The following is a 21,179-nucleotide window of genomic DNA, read 5'->3' as shown; positions in this document are numbered from 1 at the left end:
CGCCCTTAGGGAAACAGACTCCGCCCCCTCCGCCCTGCAACTCCAGCCGCGCGGTACCTCCAGGACGATCCCTCGACCGCGCCGTAAATCCCCGAGCTCCCCCGATCTCTTCCCGGCCTCCCTCGGGCGCCCGGAGCGGAGGCGGCGGAGATTGCCGAGGGGCGCTGGCCCCGCCCCCTCCGCGGGCTCGGCCGCCGCCCCCCTCCCTCCTCCCCCGCCGCCCCGGCCTCCCGCGCGGGCTGGAGTCCCAGATCCCGGGCCCTCCCTCCTTCTTTCTCTCTCCCCGCCTTCCCGGGGCTGCCACAGTGGCGGGTCGGAGGATCCCAGCCAGTCAGCTCGTTCCGGCCTCGAGCCCCACCTCACGGCAAATAAACACCCCTCCCCACGCCTAGGGAGCCCGGACCGCCCCCTTCCTCCCTCGGCCCGGCGTGTGGCGAGGGCCAGTGTAAGGGAACGAGCGCGGGCTGGCGGGCTAGCTTCGTGAGTCCGCGAGGCGGGGCGCGTGGCGGGCCGGGCCGGGCCGGAGATCGTGTGTGCGCGTAGGGGCGCGAACGAGTGCCCGTCGCGACCCGCCGGCTGCCCCGAGTCGGGAAGCCGGCCTGCCAGCGACCAGCGGCGACCGCCCGCCACCGGCGAGGGGGAGCCGGGCCCGCGCGCGCACGCACGTACGCACGCGTGGGCGGGGGCAGGCGCGCGCCCGCCTGTCGCGACAGTCGGGGCCCAGGGGGAGGTGGCCTGTGGCGGGTCGCCGGGCTCCCGGAGGCGAGGGGGGCGCGGGCGGATGGCGGAAGGCGCCCAGCCGCAGCAGCCGCCTCAGCTCGGGCCCGGCGCCGCTGCCCGGGGGATGAAGCGGGAGTCGGAGCTGGAGCTGCCGGTGCCCGGAGGGGGAGGAGACGGAGCCGAACCCGGCCTGAGCAAGCGGCCGCGCACCGAGGAGGCGGCGGCCGACGGCGGCGGGATGCAGGTGACCATGCGGGGCGGGTGCCCAGTTACCGCGGGGGTGCGGCGCGGGGGCCGCGGGGCGGCTCGGGGCTCCCGGGCTTGGAGCGGGGAGGGCTGCCCGGGGTCCCGGCTTGGAGGTGGGAGGGGGCCGGTCGGGGCCTGCTTGGAAGGTGGGGCGAGCCCCGGCTTGGACGCGAAGGGTGCAGGTGGAACCTGGTGTGCCCCGGAGGGTCCTGATCCCTGAGGGGACGGGGGGCCACGTCGCATGAATAGGTGTTGGGAGGAAATTGAACATGCTTGAGATGGATTCCATTTCTTCAAACCCTTCCTTAGTTCCTTGGGGTGGGGTGGAAGCCAAGAGATCCTGGGTCTGGTGTCCAGAGAGCCGGAGACCCAGTCAAGGACGGGGAGAGAGTGGTGGGAAACCTTCCGCAAAGAGGGAGTACCTTTTTGTCAGCCCCTCGACACGCAACTGGGATGGAGAAGGGGAGCGACATAGAAAGGAGAGGAGTGAAAAGCGAGAAACCTCCTCGAGAGCCCAAAGGGGATGTGGCTTAGGTTGTGGGTTAAATCAGTTCCACAAGGAGTGTGAGAAGTACGAGGAGTTGGGTAGTGTTAGGGGACGCCGTGGTGCTCGAGCTCATTAACTTTGTGGAGCTACTGAGTCTGGCGACACAGGACCTGCCCCTCCTGTACTTTGCCAGTTGCATTTTATATAGCTGGGGCACCTACTAGTTCTTTAATGTCCTGGGGTATAAAAGAAAATTTATAGGGTTGTTAGAAGACTGGATTCTGAGTTGTGGACTCAGGGAGAAGCTGGTTGATTTGGATAGGGACTGGCAAATGTAGTGACGATGTCAGTTGACTTCGTAATTGGAGGAAGATCGTGAAACCTTCCCAGGTTTTAGGATTTGGTCTCTGTTCAGAACATACTTACTATGAAAGGGTGAGGCTTACCTACCAGCAGTCGTTTAGACTTCTGCCTAATTCTCTTAGAATCACAGAATGTTAGAGATAGAAGGGACCAGAGACATCATCCATCATCTTTGACTGGAGTTCTTAACCTGGATAGACTTGGAAGATTCTTATGCAAAATAGAACTCTTTGGTGGGAGAAAGTCAACAGTTTTCATCTTTTTTTATTCAAGTCCCAAAATGTTTTAACTACCTCATTGTACAGATGGGGAATCAAAAATCCAGAGCAGACTAGTGACTTGCCTAGGGCCACTCACTTAGCTGGTAGTAAAACTAGAGCTAGAAGCCTAGTCTTCTAATTCCTATTCCTGTGCTCTCTCCATTACAGCACTCTTGGAAATCTCTGCAGTGCTAAAAGACTTCCTGTGCTCTTCTCTCTCTGCTTTTCAAGGCTCTGTCTGACTTCCTGTGTTAGAGACGGAGCTGTATTTAAGCCTGGCATGTTTGCTGTGCGCTTCTTGGTCTCCCTTGCAGAGGCCGCTCTATTACTTGTGTTGACTTGGGTAAAGTGACCCTCTTGGTGTTTATTTTTGAATTCTTTTGTTTCATTTGCCTCCTTTTGTTCTCCATTTGAACTCCCTCAGGCAGAGGGCTTGTGAGAAGTAAAAGCTCGGGCCATGGAGAAAATATAGAGGAATATGGGGAGACTTAAGGTGAGGTGGGTTAACACTGGATGACGAGGAGAGAAGATTGGATGTGGGTGCTGGTGAGCATGTTCTGCTTGGTGTGTGCATAGATCTGTGTCTGTCTGTATTCATTTATCGTTTCTGTCAATCGTGGTTAATAGTGAGACTCCCACTGCCTTCCCCACCTTTCCTTCTGGGGCCCATTGTTTGCTGGTTGCCTTCAAATTGGCCGAGGATAGTAGTATTTGGAAATGGAGCAGTGTATAGGGACTTTGGAGTATGCAGAGGAAGCAGTGGATTAGGTCCTTTGGGTACAGATGGGCAACTTAGAATTATCCCACAGAGAATCCTTTTTTCACTGTGTGTACTTGTGGATCTTTATTTATTTTTCAGTTTATGCATTCTCATTGTTGTAGTTCCAATATACCATGTGACACAGGTATTCAGATCATCCTTGATTTAGCCCCCTACCTTCAACTACCTGTATGGTTCTGGGAAAATCCCTTCTTTGGGGGCCTCTGTTTCCTTGGTTGTAAAATACAGTGTTGGTACAGGATGATTTCTAAGTTATCTCTAAAAAAATATGTCAAGTTCCCTCACCTTAAGGTACTTGGTGTCTGCAATCTAGGTGGGGAGCCAAAATGGGTGAAAAGTTATAAAAAAAGAAAAAAGTGCACTGTGTGGGTACGTATATGTATGTGTATCATACATAGGTATGTATGCATATCATATATATATGTATATATATATGTATATATATATATGTGAATTTTTTTGGTAAGTTCCAGAGGAATGGAAGTAGAGATACCACAGGGTAGATGTGTGTCGCAAGACATTGCAAAATTTAGAGCCAAAGCATGCAGAGGATTTGTGCCACTGGGGCCAGAAGAAAGAGGTGGTCATTCTTGTCAAAATGGTCAAGGAAAGTTTTATGGGGAGGTTGAAATTTGAAGTATAATTGGGAGTAAAGGAAAAATAATGTTCATGAAAAGATAAAATTTAAGCCTAGGTCACCTACATCCCTGGGACCTTCCTATCATTCTGATAAGAAGGATAGGATATTTAATATTCATTTAACTGATGTTTATTGAACAGCTGCTAAGTGCCAGGCCCTGTTTTAGAGCCCAGGAAATATGGTAGTAAACAAAACAAAGACTCCGCTCTCATGGAACTAATATTCTAATTGAAAGGGACAGACAGTAAAGAAATCAACTATTATTTGGTGGTCCTAAGTGCTAAGAAGAAAAATAAAACAGGGGAAGGGGTAGAGAGTGGTGAGGAGGATGGTTAGGGCGTCTCTGATAGGTGACCTTTGGATGACCTGAGGGAATGGGCCTGTTCAGATATTTAAGGGAAGAGCGTTCAGGCAGAGAACTGTGGGTACAGAGGCATTGACAGAGGAGTGCGCTTGATGTGTTTGAGAACAAGAAACCAGTGTAGCTGGAGGAGAACGAGCAGGGGTGAGGCAGTTTTAGGAAATATCAGCGGTGTAGACATGCCTATAGGCCCACGTAAACATACACATAAAAAATCTAGAGTAACTTGCTTTTTGGTATATGGGTTTGTCTTAAAGCACATGTTTTTTTTCTTATATCTTAACACAAATGGAGTTTCTCGGAGGTCATAGCTCTTAGGCTGAGGACGCCTTCCCTGACAGCTTAGTTCACACCAGTCAGACCCTCCTCTTGCCTCCTGTTTGTGTTGATGCTAAATTATGCATCATCTTGTATTGTCCTTTCATTGTTTTATTCTTGCTTCCCTAGTGATGCTGTAAGCTTCTAGAAGACAGGAACTATATTTTCTTCGTAGTTATCCTTTGTAATACCTCACAGTTTTGGGCACATAGTAAGTGCTCAATGCCTGTTAGGTTGAAGTTGAAATTTTACCTTTTTTAAATAATTAAGGGATAGAAAAAAATCATGAAATTTAGGGGTGAAAGTTCTTTCCAGAAATTCCCCAATCTTTTGAGTGTCAAAGGATTAACCCTTTTTTTTTTTTTTTTTTTTAACAGGAGTTAATTTCCCAAGACTATGGCTTAGAGCTACAGCTCTAAGCTGCAGATTCCAACCCTGTTGAGTTACAGCCACTAAACTTTTGGGATAAATCATTACTTCCCCAAGTGGAGCACCAGGGACACAAGAGAGTCTGTGGTGCTTCTGTTATAATCCTTATGCTAAGAAGGAACCCTAGAGAGGAGAGGACGGGTCACTCCTTTTCAAGGCCAGTATCCAGAAGCTTTATGTGGATGGCAGAGGAGTTCACACAGCCCTGGAAACAGTTTAGAATTAGAGAACCCTGCACTGTAGAGTAGGAGGGAAGAGACAAATTCAACCTGAAAACTGAAACACAGCTTGAGAGATGTAGTTAGTTGTTAAAGGGGGTATTTGGAAATATTGTACTCTAACCTGGTAGAAAGTTAAGTGAGTTATATATATAGATATTAGAGGTTTGTTTCACTTTAAGCAAGTCTGATATATGTGAAAAATTTGGGCTTTATTAAACATACCGGGGAATAAATTCTTTTGTTCAGCTCTTCTAGTGAATATAAACAATTTGATGAGCAAAAATTCAATTTTTGTGCAACTTTCTAGGAACTTAGCTGCTTCATAAGGCAAGGTGCACCTTAATTATTATTTCTAGCTTTCAGCAAAATTCTTTATGGTAGTGAAATGTTGGAATGTGATTGTTACATGGCTAACTAACTGCTTCTGACCATAGAGTCATAAATCCATTGTAGCTAAGTGAGTTCAGAAGTTGTTCATGTTAGTGGTGAATCAGCCACTAGTAGCAGGAAGACTTTCTGGTCTCAGGGAAGGGCTTCCAGGTAGCCTGTAATTGCTCTGTAGATACTGTATTTCTTGAAGTACTTTATCTTCCCATTTGCTTGGTTCTGGGTTTCTTTCCTCCTAGGTGGATGTCTCTTTGGACTTCGAGCGTTTGGTGCTGAAACTGAACATGGTGCTACCATTTGGGTAGAGTTATAAAAACGATGTGCTTTCCTTCAAAGTGATTTTTTGAACTATATCTCACTAAAATTATTGAATTTTTCATTTCTACATCTCTTAATCTGCTTAGACACCCTAACAAAATACCATAGACTGGGTGGCTTAAACAACAGAAATTTGTTTCTCACAGTTCCGGAGGCTGGAAGTCCAAGATCAAGGTGCTGGCAGATTTGGTGTCTGGTGAGGGCTCTCTTCCTGGCTTGCAGCCAGCTGCCTTCTTGCTCTGTGTGCTCTGGGCTCACATGGCCTTTTCCCCATGTATGCTAGTGGACACACACACACAGAGATCTCTTCCTCTTCTTATAAGGGTCCTAATCCCAACATGGGGGTCCTACCCACATGACCTAATCACCTCCCAACAGCCCCACCTCCAAATGCCATCATACTGTGGGCTAGGGCTTCAAGATATTAGTTTGGGAGGGGACACAGACATTCATCCCATAATACTACCAGAGTGGTAAATATTGTAGTTGGAGAAATTGAGGCACAGTCATGTAAAAATTACTAATTTCTTTCAAGCCTCACAAGGAAGCTTGTGATTGTGAAACTGGGAATGTCTTTGAGAAGGAGAAAGATCTGAATTCAAAGTAGAATTATTCTTCATGGCAACTCAAGAGATTAGGCTGAGTTGAATTTGTCTCCTAACTTCCTCTCCCGTTTTTCTAGCCACGTTGTCATTTTTTTTTCTCTATCATACTGACATGTGAACACAACAAAAAGCTAACTAGAGATTTAACTTTCATTTTGATATAAAGCAGACTGATGCAGACAGGCCTCAAGATTACAGGGCTGGGAAAGAAATTCAATGTACTACTTGGTGTAAACAAGAATGTTGCTAGTGAATCTCTGGTTTGGCATCTCTCAGGCCATCAGTTTGATATCAGGCTTTAATAATTTGTGGAAAAAATAAAGATGGTCATTTTAGTGAATGGACTTGTTTGAATTGTTTTTTGATATGCATTTGTAAAGCGTGGTAAACATCTTTTTCTGGGGCAAATGTGTACTTCCTTCAGAGACAGAAGGGAAGAGCATGCAAGACGGTGGAAAGGAAATGGCAGTAATTGGAGCGTGAGCAAACAGATGGAGGAGGGATGGCCAGTGCATGTGGTGTTTAGGTGGCCCCTAGGAGTATTGAGTTTCCTATTCTTCTCCCCCACAGCCCCAGTACAAGCAGGCAGCTTACATGGCTAAGGTTTCATTATCTAATCCATCACAGATCAGCCTGAATAAACCCATTGGCTGGCGCTGATCTAGTTAGGAGGGTAGTGCAAAGCTGCTTGAGCCAGGATTGGGGCAAATCGGATCAGAACTGCCATGTGAATCCTGGACATATTTCTGTAATTTGGGTGGTAAAGTAGTTTGAGAAATCATTTAAGAGAGCGCAGCCAGAGCAAGCAATCAGCCATGAGTGTTTTCAGATGTTGTCTAAGAGACCCTGAGGGGAAGGGTATGGAGGATTTGATATATTTCACTGGAGTATAGTCAGGTTGCTTTGATTATTTGAGTCTGAACAGTTTTTGGCCACTAATGCTCAGGAGTGACCTTTTTGGAGCATTTGAAGATTCCAGTTGTGATCACTCATTTGTGTCTTCTCTGAGTGATCCCTTCATCTGAGACTGTATAATGTGCTTCCCCTCTCAATTTTTAAAGGGGAGATACTGTTGCTATTATTATTACCAACCTTAATATGTCATTATGTTTGTTATCCATACATACTTGAAGTATGGTGTAGTGAAAGAAACACTATTTAGAATTTCTCATATTGGGGTTTGAATCCTGGTTCCTCCACCTACCAACCAACTGAATGACCTTTGGTAAGATATTTAACATCTGAGCTCCTGTTTACACATCTGTGAACTGGGGGAATTACTGCATACGCTGATGAGCTGCTGTAATGAGAAACTGAGATTATTTAAAGTTCCCGTCATGGAGCTCGGCAGTAAATGTTTATTTCTTGCCTCCCTTATAACCTGCTACACAGCACTCAACGAGTTCCTGCTTACTGCTCAATCAGCATGGAGTGGTTAATGTGCTTCTGATTTATTAAGTGCTGGAGTTGGGAGTTACCTGAGATGAGCATTGTGTGAAACCAGGAAATCTAATTGGTTTGACATCCACGTGGAGGAGGCGAATGGACCTGGTCATGGTGGTCTCTCCAATGAGAGGAAGAGGAGACATTCTCTTCTTTGCTAAGGACTAAAAGGACTCCTGAAATGTCACTGTCCCTGCATTGGGCATGTGGACATTTCAGGAAGCTGTGGGATCTCTCCTGGGAGTGTGGGTGACAGAGGCACTGGCTGTTTTGGTGGTACTTGGGATGCAGGAGTGGCGAAAATGTCATTTTGTTCCAAATTTTATAAGGTTTGTTGGTTAAATGTATTGCATCCAATAGATGGCACGTTTTGTTCTCATTTTTGTTTGTGGAAATTGGGCTGGGATGCATTTGTCTCTTGTGGTCTCTTTCTGGACTCTTCAAACCCACCTTCCTGACTACTAACAGATTCATCCATCTAAAAGAGCTCAAAATGATTTGATAGCTTATCTTTGACTTGTGGATAAAGTCCATTCCGTTTGGCCTACCAGGTCCTTCTGGCCTGACTTGTGCCTGCCTTTCCAGCTTCTTTCTACACTCCACCTCCAAGTCCATGGCAAGGGACTTGCAGCTTCCTGAGCACGCTGTGCTGCCCAGGCTCATTCATACCTCTGTGCTTTTGTCTCTGTTCCACCTGAAATTCCTGCCTCACATCTCTCTCTCATTTGTAAGGCTCAATCTTCAAGAATAAGTTGGGATACTGATTCCTCCTGGATGCCTTTTGTCACTGCTCCCATCCCTCCCACATTCTTGCTGCTTTCCAGAACATCATGTCCAGACCTCTGTTTTAGGACTTTTAGATTAACATTTGTTCAACTGTCTGCCCCTCTACCCACCCCAGACTGTGAGATCAGGGGAGCCTTTGGGATCCATAGGATCTCGCACTGTGCCTGGGCCGGAGTAAGAAACTGTCGTTCTTGTTGAAGTGAACTTTGTCTTCCTGCTCCTCGGTTGGGGCCAGCAGATGGCTTTAATTGTTTTTCCAGATTTTCCCTGGGGGGTCTAGTCCTTGGTCTGCTTTCCAGCTCCTCTGAAGACTAGGTGTTGTGGGATTTGTGAATGGTACCTGATCTTCCCATTGATATCAGGGTTAAAGGTGAGAGAGGGGTCTTTGAAAACCGGAGCTGGGGTGGAACTTAACTGCCGAATGTGTCGGGTGGGCATGGCAACCTGATGTTTCATTTCCTGTGCTCAGATATTAATTGAGAGCACGTGCATATGTATAAAAAGTGCCTTTGTGATGGGGTGGCTGAGGAAAGTAGAGGAACCACACGATTAAGGGGCAATTAGAGCTAACCTGTTCCAGTTCATTGGAGCAGGCTGTTGACCTACCTTTTACGGTGCTGCTGAGAGATTCTGGAGTGTTGCAGTTCAGATGTATTACCACCATTTGGGAGTAAACCGATTTGATCGACTGTGGACTTTAGCCTTTCCGTTCCCAACCAGTGAATTTCATAAGCTATTATAGCTTGTTTTTATGGATGCAGGAAAAATACCCAACTGAGACACCTCACGGAATATATGCTATTTTTCAGATCATTCTTTGGCTATGTTTGAAAATGAGGATAATTGATGCGTTCTTTTATTTTTATTTTTTTGGTCTGCGTAGGGTCTTAGTTGCTGTGTGCAGGCTTTCTCTAGTTGTGGCGAGCCAGGGCTACTGTTTGTTGCAGTGCACAGGCTTCTCATGCAGTGGCTTCTCTTGTTGCAGAGCACGGGCTCTAGGCGTGTGGGCTTATGTAGTTGCAGCAGGCGGGCTCAGTAGTTGTGGCTCGCGGGCTCTAGAGCGCAGGCTCAGTAGTTGTGGCACACAGGCTTAGTTGCTCTGTGGCATGTGGGATCTTCCCAGACCAGGGCTCGAAACTGTGTCCCCTGCACTGGCAGGCAGATTCTTAACCACTGTGCCACCAGGGAAGTCCCTGATATAGATCTTTTAAATCTCAGCTTTGGAGACAGATTCATAGAAGTATTTTACAGGAATCTTCTCTCCCTGGCCCTTGCTATCCCCACCTCCTTCCCTTTCAGCTTCTGATTTGTGCTCCTATGTAATCCTCGCCTGTTTTCCAGCCTTGAGACTTCCCTTGCTAGTTTAGTTGGGGCCTCTTTAAAGGCAAATGGGCATACTTTATAGTGCCTCTGGCTTTTTGGATTCTGAGTGAATAAAGCAGGTTCTAAAAAGGGAATGAGAGAGACCAGTTATATCACTTCCTTCTGACGTGTTCTGCACATACGTGGCATCTAGAAATTTCAGCTGAGGATTCAAGGCACAGCACACATGATAAGTACCACTTATGAAGTAGATGACAATTTTGAATAACCAAATGATAATGGTTGAGTAACTGCTTAGAAACCTATTTTCCCAAGGGTGGAAACCGAGCCTTTGAAATTTAGACTTCCACATGGGTGTGTTCAACCATAATACTCGGATTTTTTAGGGACCTAAGTCCCTGGATAATACCCTGGTATGTGGGACTTTTCCCATATAGGGGCTGGTTCCCTGGTTTCTGCTTTGCCGAGGAAAAGAGGTTTTGCACTGAGTATTGGATATTTTATTCCAAGCATATGGTTTTTGAGGAGGCATACTGTTTATTTTTCTTTGGGGCTGCATTGATTTAGCTGGATCCTAAATTGTTAATACCACAAGCAAAGCATGATTTCTTGTGAGGGATGGGCGGGGGAAGCTGTGGGAGTCTCTCAGCTTTGGGGTTCGGGGTGGGGAGCAGGAGCCACGCTGGTAGAACGAGAGGAGCTGCACACGTGGTCTCGGGGCGCCGTGGGGTTTGCATGTGGGCTCCAGCGCATGCTGGAGTTGGAACACTTTTGGAACTGAGGCTCATGGGAAGTTCTTCCAGTTGCTTTATTTTGAGCAGCTTTTTCCTCTGCAGATCGGCAGCTGTTTGGAGGAGGGGGCATTCGTTGCTGTCAGCCAGGATGATTTCCAGAGCAGACCTGTATGGATTTCATTTAGGGATTTATTTCAGGGGTATGTGGCCTGTCGTGAGTCAAGAGGACTTTGGTTCCATTTTCCTGGAAGTTGGTGGGCTTCTGTGAGCCTGCTCTATTTATCTTGGACGGTTAGGCGAGTAAAAAAGCAGCTGCATAGTTAGCCCTTGTTGCAGGGAGCTTAGTTTCATAGGTCATCCTCTCGGGGATTTTTGTACAGTCACATTTACAGCCTTGAGTTTTCTTTGCCTCTTTTCCCCGTCTCTTTTTCCTTCTGAAGTTCAGTGCTCCATAAAAATTCTGAGGAAGGTGGGTAATAATTTGGGGTAGAAGACAGGAATTGTTTAGTTTCCTCCCCACCCCCATTTCTTGCCCAGCCTTCCCCCACCCCCATCCTTTGCAAAAGAATCTGCAAATGAGGTCGCTTATCCCCTAGTCAGACTGGCTTGTCCCCTGATCTGTCTGAATATGTGGCTTTGACAGCTTTTACCTGCTATTTCTTGGTTTCTAGGGGAGGGGATAGTAAGATCGTGTGATTTCAAAGCAAGAACTGGCGAAATTGGGAGACGTCTTGTGGTGGCTCCCAGCACCCACAAAGCTGAGCTCATTGGCTTGCACCTCATACAGACTTCCAGGAACTCTGTCACTGTCGGTGGCTGGCACGATGGCCTTGAGGACTTTGTTGGCACTTCAGGAAGTCTCCACAGTGGCTGCCTCTCACAGTGGGAGCGCTGACAAAGCTTATGGGGAGTCGGTAGCACTTGTTTTGAAAGTATGACTCTGGTCTTAGGCTGCACATCTCTGTGAGGGGTCAGAGGTGGCCTTGTGTGAAGAATGGAGAGTAGTGCTCTACACCTGTCACTTAGGTGGCCCATTTCTTATTTGTCTGTGTTTGCTATCCTCACATACAAATTTTATGGTGTGTTTTGTATGTTGTGTTCACACTTGAAGCCATAGCCTGATTTGTGACTTTTAGTAAGGTAATTTGGCTAATCTTGGTATCATCCTGGACTTTGAAGTGATGCTGGTCATATTTAAAAGGTCTGTGTCAGGGCTTAGAAGTTGATATTTCTGTTGATGGCCTCCTCCCCGCCCCAGCTGCCGCTCATTATTCATTAGATACACATCTTTTGTCCGCTTACTTTGTGTTACAGGTCTTTAGCTGCTGTTGTGACACTAAGTAGATATTTTTGCTGCAACATTTTGGCTCTGAGCTGGCTGTGTTTTACAGTGTTGCAGATTAGTTGGTTAACTTTGGCATGTGGCGTCCACAGAGCAGAAGCCTTTCAGAGAGGTGCTTATCACGGACCATTAGTGATTTTTGTCAGCTGTATAAAAATGCTGTGATTAACCAATACCCAGGTATCCATGTAGATGAACAGTTTTCCTTTATGCTTACTTGGCACTTCCCTCTCTAGGAGTAGTCGGGAGTAAGTGTTCCCTGGTAGGCTTTGTGTTTTAATCCTGGGAAGCCTGTTTTAAGAAACCTTTATATTTGATTTTCTGGAGGTTGGTGTAGGGATCATTTACCCTTACTGAATTTTAGCTTCACTATGAATTGTTTTCTGCAGTGTTAATTTTAGGCAAATAATAAATACTTCTTTGGTTTAACGGTATCCCAGAGTTTGAAGAAACCTACAAAAATTGATTGGTCCAGCATCTTGTTTTAAGCAAGGAAATGGTCTAATTCATGTTATCCCAAGCCGTTTTTTGTTGATTGCTCCTTGTGAAATGATAATAGGTGTCATTCTGACACACACACACACACACACACACACACAGAGTCAAATAACTTTGGAATAGGGTTAAACAGAATTTAAACTATCTCATTTTACTTTTCATAAGCAGATGTTGTGACGCTATATTTATAAAAATATATTTAGTGAAGCATCTTCCTCTCTTCCCTGTTCTCCACCTGCCCTGTTAGTTTCTTGTTATTCCTCCCCCTTTCTTTTTACACAAACACTAGCATACTCCACACATTGTTTTTGCACCTTGCTTTTTTCATTTACTGTATCAGGTTACTTTTTTAATGTAACAGGGTCTGTTAATATTTTCATTAATGATTTCTGCTTTTTTTGTGTGTGTGTGTGATGCTTAGAAAAGTTTTTCCCACTCTAAGATTATAAAAAACAGAATGGGCTTACAGACAGACAGACCTGACTTGGACCCCTAGCTTTTCCACATCACAGCTGTGTGATCTTGGTTAAGTTATGTAACTTTTCTAAGGCTCAGCTTCTTCCCTTATAAAATATGTTGTAGGATTGGTATAAGAATTAAAAGAGACAATGTATGTAATGTGCTTAGTTCAGAGCCTGACACGTAGTAGGTGTTCAGTATATAATAGCTGTTTTTATTATAATTACCAAGCCCTGTTTTCTTATATCCCAGTGCTTTTTGACTTCCTTAAAGGCAGGAACAGTCTCTTAATCTTTGTATCCTTGGTTCCTCCATCAGTGCCAGGGATAACTAATAATAATAAGTCGGTAAACGTTTGTTGAAAAAATAAATCAACCTTTATACAATCTTTTTTTTTTAAATTTAATTTATTTATTTAGTTTTGTCTGCGTCGGGTCTTAGTTGTGGCATGCGGGCTCTTCGTTGCAGCGTGCGGACCTCTCTCAAGTTGAGGTGCTCGGGCTCAGCAGTTGCAGCACGCGGGCTTAGTTGCCCCGCAGCATGTGGGATCTTGGTTCCCTGACCAGGGATCGAACCTGTGTCCCCTGCATTGGAAGGCGGATTCTGAACCGTGGGACCACCAGGGAAGTCCCCAATCTATTTTTTAAAATGTCCTTAATAATTGTTGTTGCTTTTTTTGTAATCATCATGTCTGGATGTACCTAATCCTCAATAATTATAATTATACTTATATGATGCTTTATAGTTTATAAAGTGCTTTGACACAAGTCTTAACTTATTCCCTGTAACAAGCCCAGAAGGTAGGTGATTCTCCCCATTTTTCAGATGGTGAAAATATACATCTCTAAGCCTCAAGACAGGGAAGTGGCAAAACTGATGCTTGTACCCAGATATTATGGCTTTTTATCCAGTAACTTTTTTGCTGAGCCTCATGTCTCTTGGACCAAAGGGTATGATTGATAAGGAATGGAGTGAATATGTGCTTCATTGTATGCCACATGTTTAATATTGAAAACATTTTACTCATTACCTGACAGTGGATTCATGTAGCACTTGAAGTCAACACTGAACCCCAGTTTTATTCTTCAATAATTTGGATCTAGCCAGTGTTTTGAATTGGGATTTTGCTCAAATTTATCATGTACTTGTATGTGCCAAACATTGTGGGAGAGACTTTATGTGTTTATCTCACTTTCCTGTAGTACATATTGGGAGGAGTTAGATGGGATAGTTAGTTGCTGTATGTATGGTAGTTTGTTATTGTTGTTTGTTTTTTGCCTTAAAGTTATCAATCTCTAATTTTATTATCAATCAAGTAATGGGTCAACAATAGCTAAGTCAATGGATTGATAATGGTGGGTAGTGTAAAATCATGAGAGCTGAGGGCATCTCAAAGTTACCTGGACCAGCTCTCTTGTTTCAGTCAGGTGAAGTAGATGCTGTGCCCATTTTTATGGAGAAGTTATGTCAGGCTCAGAGAGGGTATGAGAGAGCAAGCAATAAGCTCAGACTTTCAGCTTTAGGACTAAATAAAATCTTTCATTTTTTATTCTTTTTTTGTAAAATTTATTTATTTATTCATTTATTTAATTTTTGGCTGCATTGGGTCTTTGCTGCTGCACGCGGGTTTTCTCTAGTTGCTGAGAGCGGGGGCTGCTCTTTGTTACGGTGCATGGGCTTCTCATTGCAGTGGCTTCTTTTGTTGCAGAGCACGGGTTCTAGCATGTGGGCTTTAGTAGTTGTGGCATGCGGGCTCTAGAGCGCAGGCTCAGTTGTTGTGGCGCACGGGCTTAGTTGCTTCGCGGCAAGTGGGATCTTCCCCGACCAGGGCTCGAACCCGTGTCCCCTGCATTAGCAGGCGGATTCTTAACCACTGTGCCACCAGGGAAGCCCCTCATTTCTTATTCTTTTCTACTTTTTGGGTGTGATTTCTCTGGGAGTTTCTTATATGGAGTTTTTTTTTCACCTTTTACATTTATTTTTTAAACATGTAATGTATGTTCACGTGGTTAATGATTCAAACTATGCAAGAGATTGAAGAGTAAAAAGTCTCTGCCTTTTCCCAGCTACCTAGTTTCTCTCCTCGGAAGTAACCAGTATGGTTGGTTATCTGGGTATCTGTCCAGAGATAGTATCTACGTAATATTTTCTCCACCCCCTTTTAAAAACTCAAATGGTAGTATTAATATTCATATGCTTTTCTTTTCTCTATAGTATTTGGAGATCATTTTATATCAGCTTGCAAACTTTTTTTCTCTATTTGTTAGGTTTCTGGAATTAGGATTATTCTGTTCTGCTCTACTGAGATAACTACATCTAAATGTCTCTGGGAAGGATGACTCTGATTAGTACAGGATCTCATAAAGTAAGAGTCTATGTTTTTATGGAATCATGGGATCACAGGGTCAGAGACCTAATCTGCATCTCTCTTCTCTCATGTGAATATCCATAAATCCCTGACTGATGATACCTTTTAAAGTTGCTTGAGTACAATGTAGGCATCTTCAACTCTCCACCTGCTCCAGTCAGCTGCTCCTGGTCCTGTCTTTTTGTGGTAGTAGGGCCCATTTGGGGTCAGATATTCCATTTGTCATTGAGTTAGTAATGATACTCCGGATCTGCCTTGAGTCATTGCATATTGAATCTTAACTGCAGTGTGATTTTATTCCGTGTGACATCTTCTATACCAGACATATCCAGAATGCCTAAGTTTATCCTGATTGAATGTTATTGCTGTCAGGAGGCTGTTCAGTGAACCAAGTTTGGTGCTGAATTGTGAAAAAGAAAGGTTTGGTTCCTAGTAGGTGTTTGCATCTCAGCAGCCACAATTGCTGTTAGTTTCACTTTACTCCTGTGTTTGTGGAAAGCCCAGGATTGAGTGAATGCTCTTCATCCCTAGAATATGACCAGTCTGTGACTGAGACTCGATGGGAAGTAAATAGATATGGTTCAACAAACAGGGAATATTTTTCTTTTGTTTTGTGGACAATAGTGGATTCTAATTCAGACATAGAATTAAGGATTTCAAGCTTAGGCTTTGATTCTAGCTCAGTTAACCTTTACACACTTCTGCATTTAAAGACGCGAACTAAAACAGTGCTTTTCAGAGTTGCCTTCTGCAATGGACCTTTGTCTTCACAAAAATATTATAGAGGAGGTAGCATTCCAGCTGTTTGGAGAATGAGGCCAGTGGGGATGTGTCTTGCATTCTGGATGAATGTTGACCTCCATTGTGTGGTGATGCTAATCTCACACATACAATCTTTCTGGTCACAAGGCTTTGCAGGGAGTGAATTAGGCCCACTCCGTCTCCATGACCCCACACAGTGAATGGAAGCAGGCAGGGCACCAGATGCTGTGTTGCTTCCCCTGTTGCGTCTTCTTCACACTTGGTGTAAGGTTTCCAGGCATTTGTGCAACCTGAGAGCAGAAAGTGCCTGTCTTAGCAGTTGAGAGATGGGTTGGCAGGTGGCTCAAGTTACTCCATGTTCCTGATAAGAGCCACTGATGCAGGCTGGTGGCTCCTGTGGGGTGGGAGCTGTATTGCCAGTGCCCTGCCCAGCAGGAATGGTGGTTTGGGTCTCTGGTGTTCTAGGACTCCAAGGATGTTCCCAAAGGCAGTTTGAGAGGTCTGGCCAGCATCTCTAAGGAAGTAGCACAATTTAGGAAGCACATCTTGCTTTAAAGGATATGGGTCTTAGGAAATGGTGGCACACAGAGGAAGAAGCATCAACATTGAAAATATGAAGTGCAAACCCGAGGAATAGAAATGGAATTTTATTATTCCACCTCTTAACCTAAAACCCAGTTGTAGAATTTATTGAGTCAGGTAGTGCTGGGCACAGTGATGACTAAGACTTGGACTTGCAGTGGGAAAGTGGATGTATACACAGATAATTTTAATACAATGTGATCATTCCTCTGAGGCTTACACTGAGCATATGTCAAAGCCTGGTGCTCTGGTAACATATATTCTGTGTGCCACTCTATCAGAGCAGTTATCACACTGTATTAAAATATTGGGGTAAGAGGTGCCATTCCGCCTAGGTTCAAATTCTGTCTCTCCACCTACTTAGCTGTGTGTCCTTTGGGCAAGTCACTTATCTCCTCTGTGCTTCAGTTTTTCATCTGTAAAATGGGGATAATAATAGTTTCTCACAAGGTTGTTGTGAGTATTAGATGAGTTCATAGAGTAAATATAATATGCTTAGCAGAGTACCAGGTCCACGGTAAGCGTATATAAGTGCTATCCGTTGTTACTGTGGTTGTTACAGTACCAAACAGGGGCACTGGAGACCATGGCAGACCCACGACCAGTGGTGGTACAGAGGTCACCACTGTATTCACTTACTGTATTCACCGAAATATGTTATTCTGTATTCATAATACTGTATTCATTACTGTATTCACCGAAAGATTTTTTGCGGTGACTATGCCAGGTACTGCACGGAAGCAAATGAATGAAATGTTAACCGGCTATGTGACTGTGTACAATACGTGATGAGAGTCAATTATTTGGCAAGTGTGTAAGTAAGAGGAATATTGATGTGAGAGGCTTCAGTATCCCATGGCAGTTTCAGAGAAGGGATCTTGCTGTTGCTTTGGAGGCCTTTTAGCTTTCTTGACATTCTGAGTATAGGTTATGTATCTTACTTTAAGGTAGGACAGTACTTGACTATTTCAGATAGGTAGGTATCTTTCCTGTTTTTTAAAAACCTCTAGGAGAAGGCATGTTAGATCAGAATCCATCCATCAATCCATCTATCAGTCCTTTCTTACTTTCCTCTCTCTCTCCTTCTCTACAAGGGAAAAATTGCTAATATTTAAATCACTTTCCTTGTTCTTTATATTAAAAGTAAACTTCTCATGTTGTACAAAAGGCCTTACCCTTTTGCTCAGTCATTCATTCATTTAATAACATTTGAATATTTATGACATGCTAGATGCCAGGATTATGGAGATAAAGGAGCTTCTTATGGAACCTGGGAGGCTTATTGGGGGAGGTTTCTGGAACAACTATACAGTAAAAGAAAAACTTGGTAGCACAGTGTATTATAAGGGTGTAGGTAGAGAAATAGGTACTTACATTGCTGGTGGGGTGAAAAGTCGCATAACTTCCACAAAGAGCTATTTAGCAATGTCTGTTAAAATGTAAAATACATATATTCTTTGACCCAGCAGCTCCATCTCTAGGAATTAATTCTACAGATACTATTGTGTCTGTGTGTAAGAATACACAGTACAGAATTATTTGAAATAGCAAAAGGTTGAAAAAAATCCAAATGCTCTTTAACAGGAAATCTGTGAATTAAAATAAGGTGCATTCTTAAAATGGAATATCATGCAGACATTAAAAAGAATTAGACAGCTCTATATAAATGCATTTAGAAGACACTAAAATACATTAAGTGTGAAAAGTCACGGTGCTGAAAAAAGTGTATAGTTTGTTACTATTTGTGTAATGAAAAAAGTATATATCCGTATACTTAGTATCCATATACTTAGTACACATAGACTCTCTTTGCCAGGAAATGCAAGATTCTGGTAACATTGGTTGCCTCTTGGGAGGGGTATTGAGTGATGAAGGAATGGGTTGTAGGTGAAGATTTAATTTTCACTGTATACCTTTTGTGCCTTTTGAATTTTGTATTACATGCATGTATTGTTTTTAAAATAGAATAGTTTATTAAAATTACATAGGAGGGACTTCCTTGGTGGTACAGTGGTTAAGAATCCGCCTGCCAGTGCAGGGGACACGGGTTCGAGCCCTGGTCCGGGAAGATCCCACATGCCACGGAGCAACTAAGCCCGTGCGCCACAACTACTGAGCCCATGCTCCACACCTACTGAAGCCCGCACGCCTAGAGCCTGTGCTCCACAACAAGAGAAGCCACCGCAAGGAGAAGCCGGTGCACTGCAAAGAAGAGTAGCCCTGCTCGCCACAACTAGGGAAAGCCTGTGCGCAGCAGTGAAGACCCAACGCAACCAAAAAAATAAAATTAAAAAAGAAAAAAATTACATAGGAATAAGTACAGGAGCTACTTATGATCCTTGAACTTGCTAATTTTCATAGAAAAATGAATAAAGTTACGTGTTAGAGCAAAAGTGCGAATTCTGCTTACCACAAGCAAAGAAAAAGTAGTACTGGTGGTGGTACATGGTCATTTAAATTTTGTCTGTCACACTGTTTATTGGTATATAGGATGTTTCCAGTGCTTTTAACTATGTCTTATTATATTTATTTATTTTTTTGCGGTACACGGGCCTCTCACTGTTGTGGCCTCTCCCGCTGCGGAGCACAGGCTCAGCAGCCATGGCTTACGGGCCCAGCCGCTCCGTGGCATGTGGAATCTTCCCGGACCTGGGCACGAACCCGTGTCCCCTGCACCGGCAGGTGGACTCTCAACCACTGCGCCACCAGGGAAGCCCTATTATATTTATTTTTAACGGTCTTATTCAGTAAGGATAAAACCTGATTATAACGAAAATGCTGATATGAAAAGGTGGATAAATGTAGAGATGAATAAAAATGGAGGTGATGTTAGAAAATGGTAAATGTTGTATATGTGTACGGGATGATTCATTCAACAACAGATGATAATAAAGGGCCAAGTGCAAATCAACATGAGTTGACAAGAAACAAAACAAGTCAGAACCACTACCATAAGCCTCTCTAGTTTTCTTAAGAAATGTCCCCTCACTAGAGGTGCACCCATGGGTTCCTTGGATTTTTTTCACGTTGGAATTTTATGAACTAATGGACCTAGGAGCAGCCTTTCATTCCAGACATAACCTGATGGTAAATAAAGGAGCTTCTGTACCCTGATAGGAGTGAGTACAGGGTTTCTATGGCAGCATAATAGAGGAATTCTTAGCCAGCCAGGCTGGGATGGGGGCAGAGAGAGCATTCTGCAGAAGCCAGTGGTGAGTACTAAGTGAGTGAGCAGGGCTTAGGCAGGTAAAGGAGAGGGAGGCTCAGGCCATCTGGGCAGGAGAGGCAGAATGTCCAGGGATCAGGTATGAGAGGAACTTCACTGGGTCCGTGGGGAGGGCAGAGGATTTTCCCAAACTGCCTTTGGTAGTTAGTCCCTCCTCAGACAGCCATCCCCTTGCAGTCATGTACCATTATTCACGAAGCTGACTAGATGATGGTGATTGGATTATCCTACCACTCTCGGAGCATAACCTCATAGTGGTAGGGGAGTAGAGACACTGTCTTAGTTCATCCAAAAGAAAAAAAAAGTAAGAGAGAGCAAAGAAAACCTGTATTTGATTATGTTGTATATATGTAGATGTGCCTTCTAGCGGAATTACTTTTTTTTTTTCCCTTGTCTTCATCCTAGAAGAAGCTTTACTCTATTTGGAATCACAGTTTGAGTGCTGCATGGACACAACTTGAACCTTATGTTCCGTTTCATTATATTTAAATTTATGTGAAGCACTTTCTACCACTTAGGCATGCATCTTGCTCTTCATAGCATGGAATGCTGTAACAAAATGTTTTGTCCATCAGAGGCTTTCTCAACATTTTACGAGCGTTTAAGTGCTTAATCTCCACAGTGTGCAGGGTAGGTGGCAGGTAGTCAAGTGATTTTCACGTATTTTTTTCACGTATCTTGCATATTCGCGTGTTTTGGTTGTTCATGCCTCTTAAGGAGAAAGTTTCCCCTTTGAAGCTGAAATACCCTATGCTTTGAATCCAGTCAAAGACAAATTATTCTGGAAAGCTTGAACCAAACCTGGTCAGATGCTTCTGAGTTATGAGAGAGGGATTGAAATAAACTTTTTCAGCTAAAAATAATTTTGCTCACAAGTTACCAAAAATGGCCGACTAGAAATGCTTTTAAGATACTTGTCTAAGCTACCATAAGCCAAAGGTCAAGAAAAAAGTTTAGAACACATTTTGAGAAATGATTGGCTCTATTTTGCCAAAGCTTTTGCCAAGCTTCTTATTCCATAATTGCCCTGGGAGACAGAAACTGGTGGAAAGTGTTATGCCTGAGATTCACTGGGGACCTAGACGTTCTTCAAGTGGAACACGTAGGCTGCCTGTTTCTTCTGACAGTAAACTCATACTTCTGGGAGGCATTAGGGTTAGATGAAAATGAGACCCTTAATTCTAAAGATATTGTACAGTTACCTATGCTAATTAATTATTTAAAACCTATCTTCTGTTGCAGAGCAGTTCTTACTCTCAGGGAATATTTGTTAGTCTTCACAGAGAGCCAAGTGCTGGGTCTTTAGCACGTGGTACTGCCATTGATGCTCTGTTGTTCTGTTAAGGTACTTCTCTGCATCTCACTGAATAGTGGAATTAAGAATCACTCACAGTTATGGGCAGCACTTTCTATGTGCAGTATGATCACTTGTCACTGGAGTTTATATTTATGCTTCATTCTAAAACTTCAGTGTACCTTACTGATTACGCAGAGGGTCCCTTTGCAGCAGCAGTTTGCAC

General features: G+C 44.1%; 1 protein-coding gene across 12 annotated transcripts in view; it reads left to right on the top strand.

Annotated features, from left to right (window-relative positions):
• The first annotated feature begins 334 nt into the window (after positions 1-334).
• Positions 335-21,179, top strand: part of RBFOX2 (RNA binding fox-1 homolog 2) — a 262,455-nt gene continuing 241,610 nt past the window's right edge. For 5 of the 12 annotated variants that reach the window (XM_060025579.1, XM_060025577.1, XM_060025574.1 and 2 more), the window contains exon 1: positions 336-964. In XM_060025579.1, the coding sequence (XP_059881562.1) occupies positions 782-964 (183 nt within the window). In that variant the 5' untranslated portion in view covers positions 336-781. Of the gene's footprint in view, positions 965-21,179 lie in introns of all 12 variants that reach the window. The other 7 variants (XM_060025575.1, XM_060025582.1, XM_060025581.1 and 4 more) reach the window with 3 other exon arrangements.

Source organism: Delphinus delphis, chromosome 11, assembly GCF_949987515.2.
Source record: "Delphinus delphis chromosome 11, mDelDel1.2, whole genome shotgun sequence".
In the NCBI taxonomy this organism is placed as follows: domain Eukaryota; kingdom Metazoa; phylum Chordata; class Mammalia; order Artiodactyla; family Delphinidae; genus Delphinus; species Delphinus delphis.
This window is presented reverse-complemented; position numbering and strand designations above follow the sequence as displayed.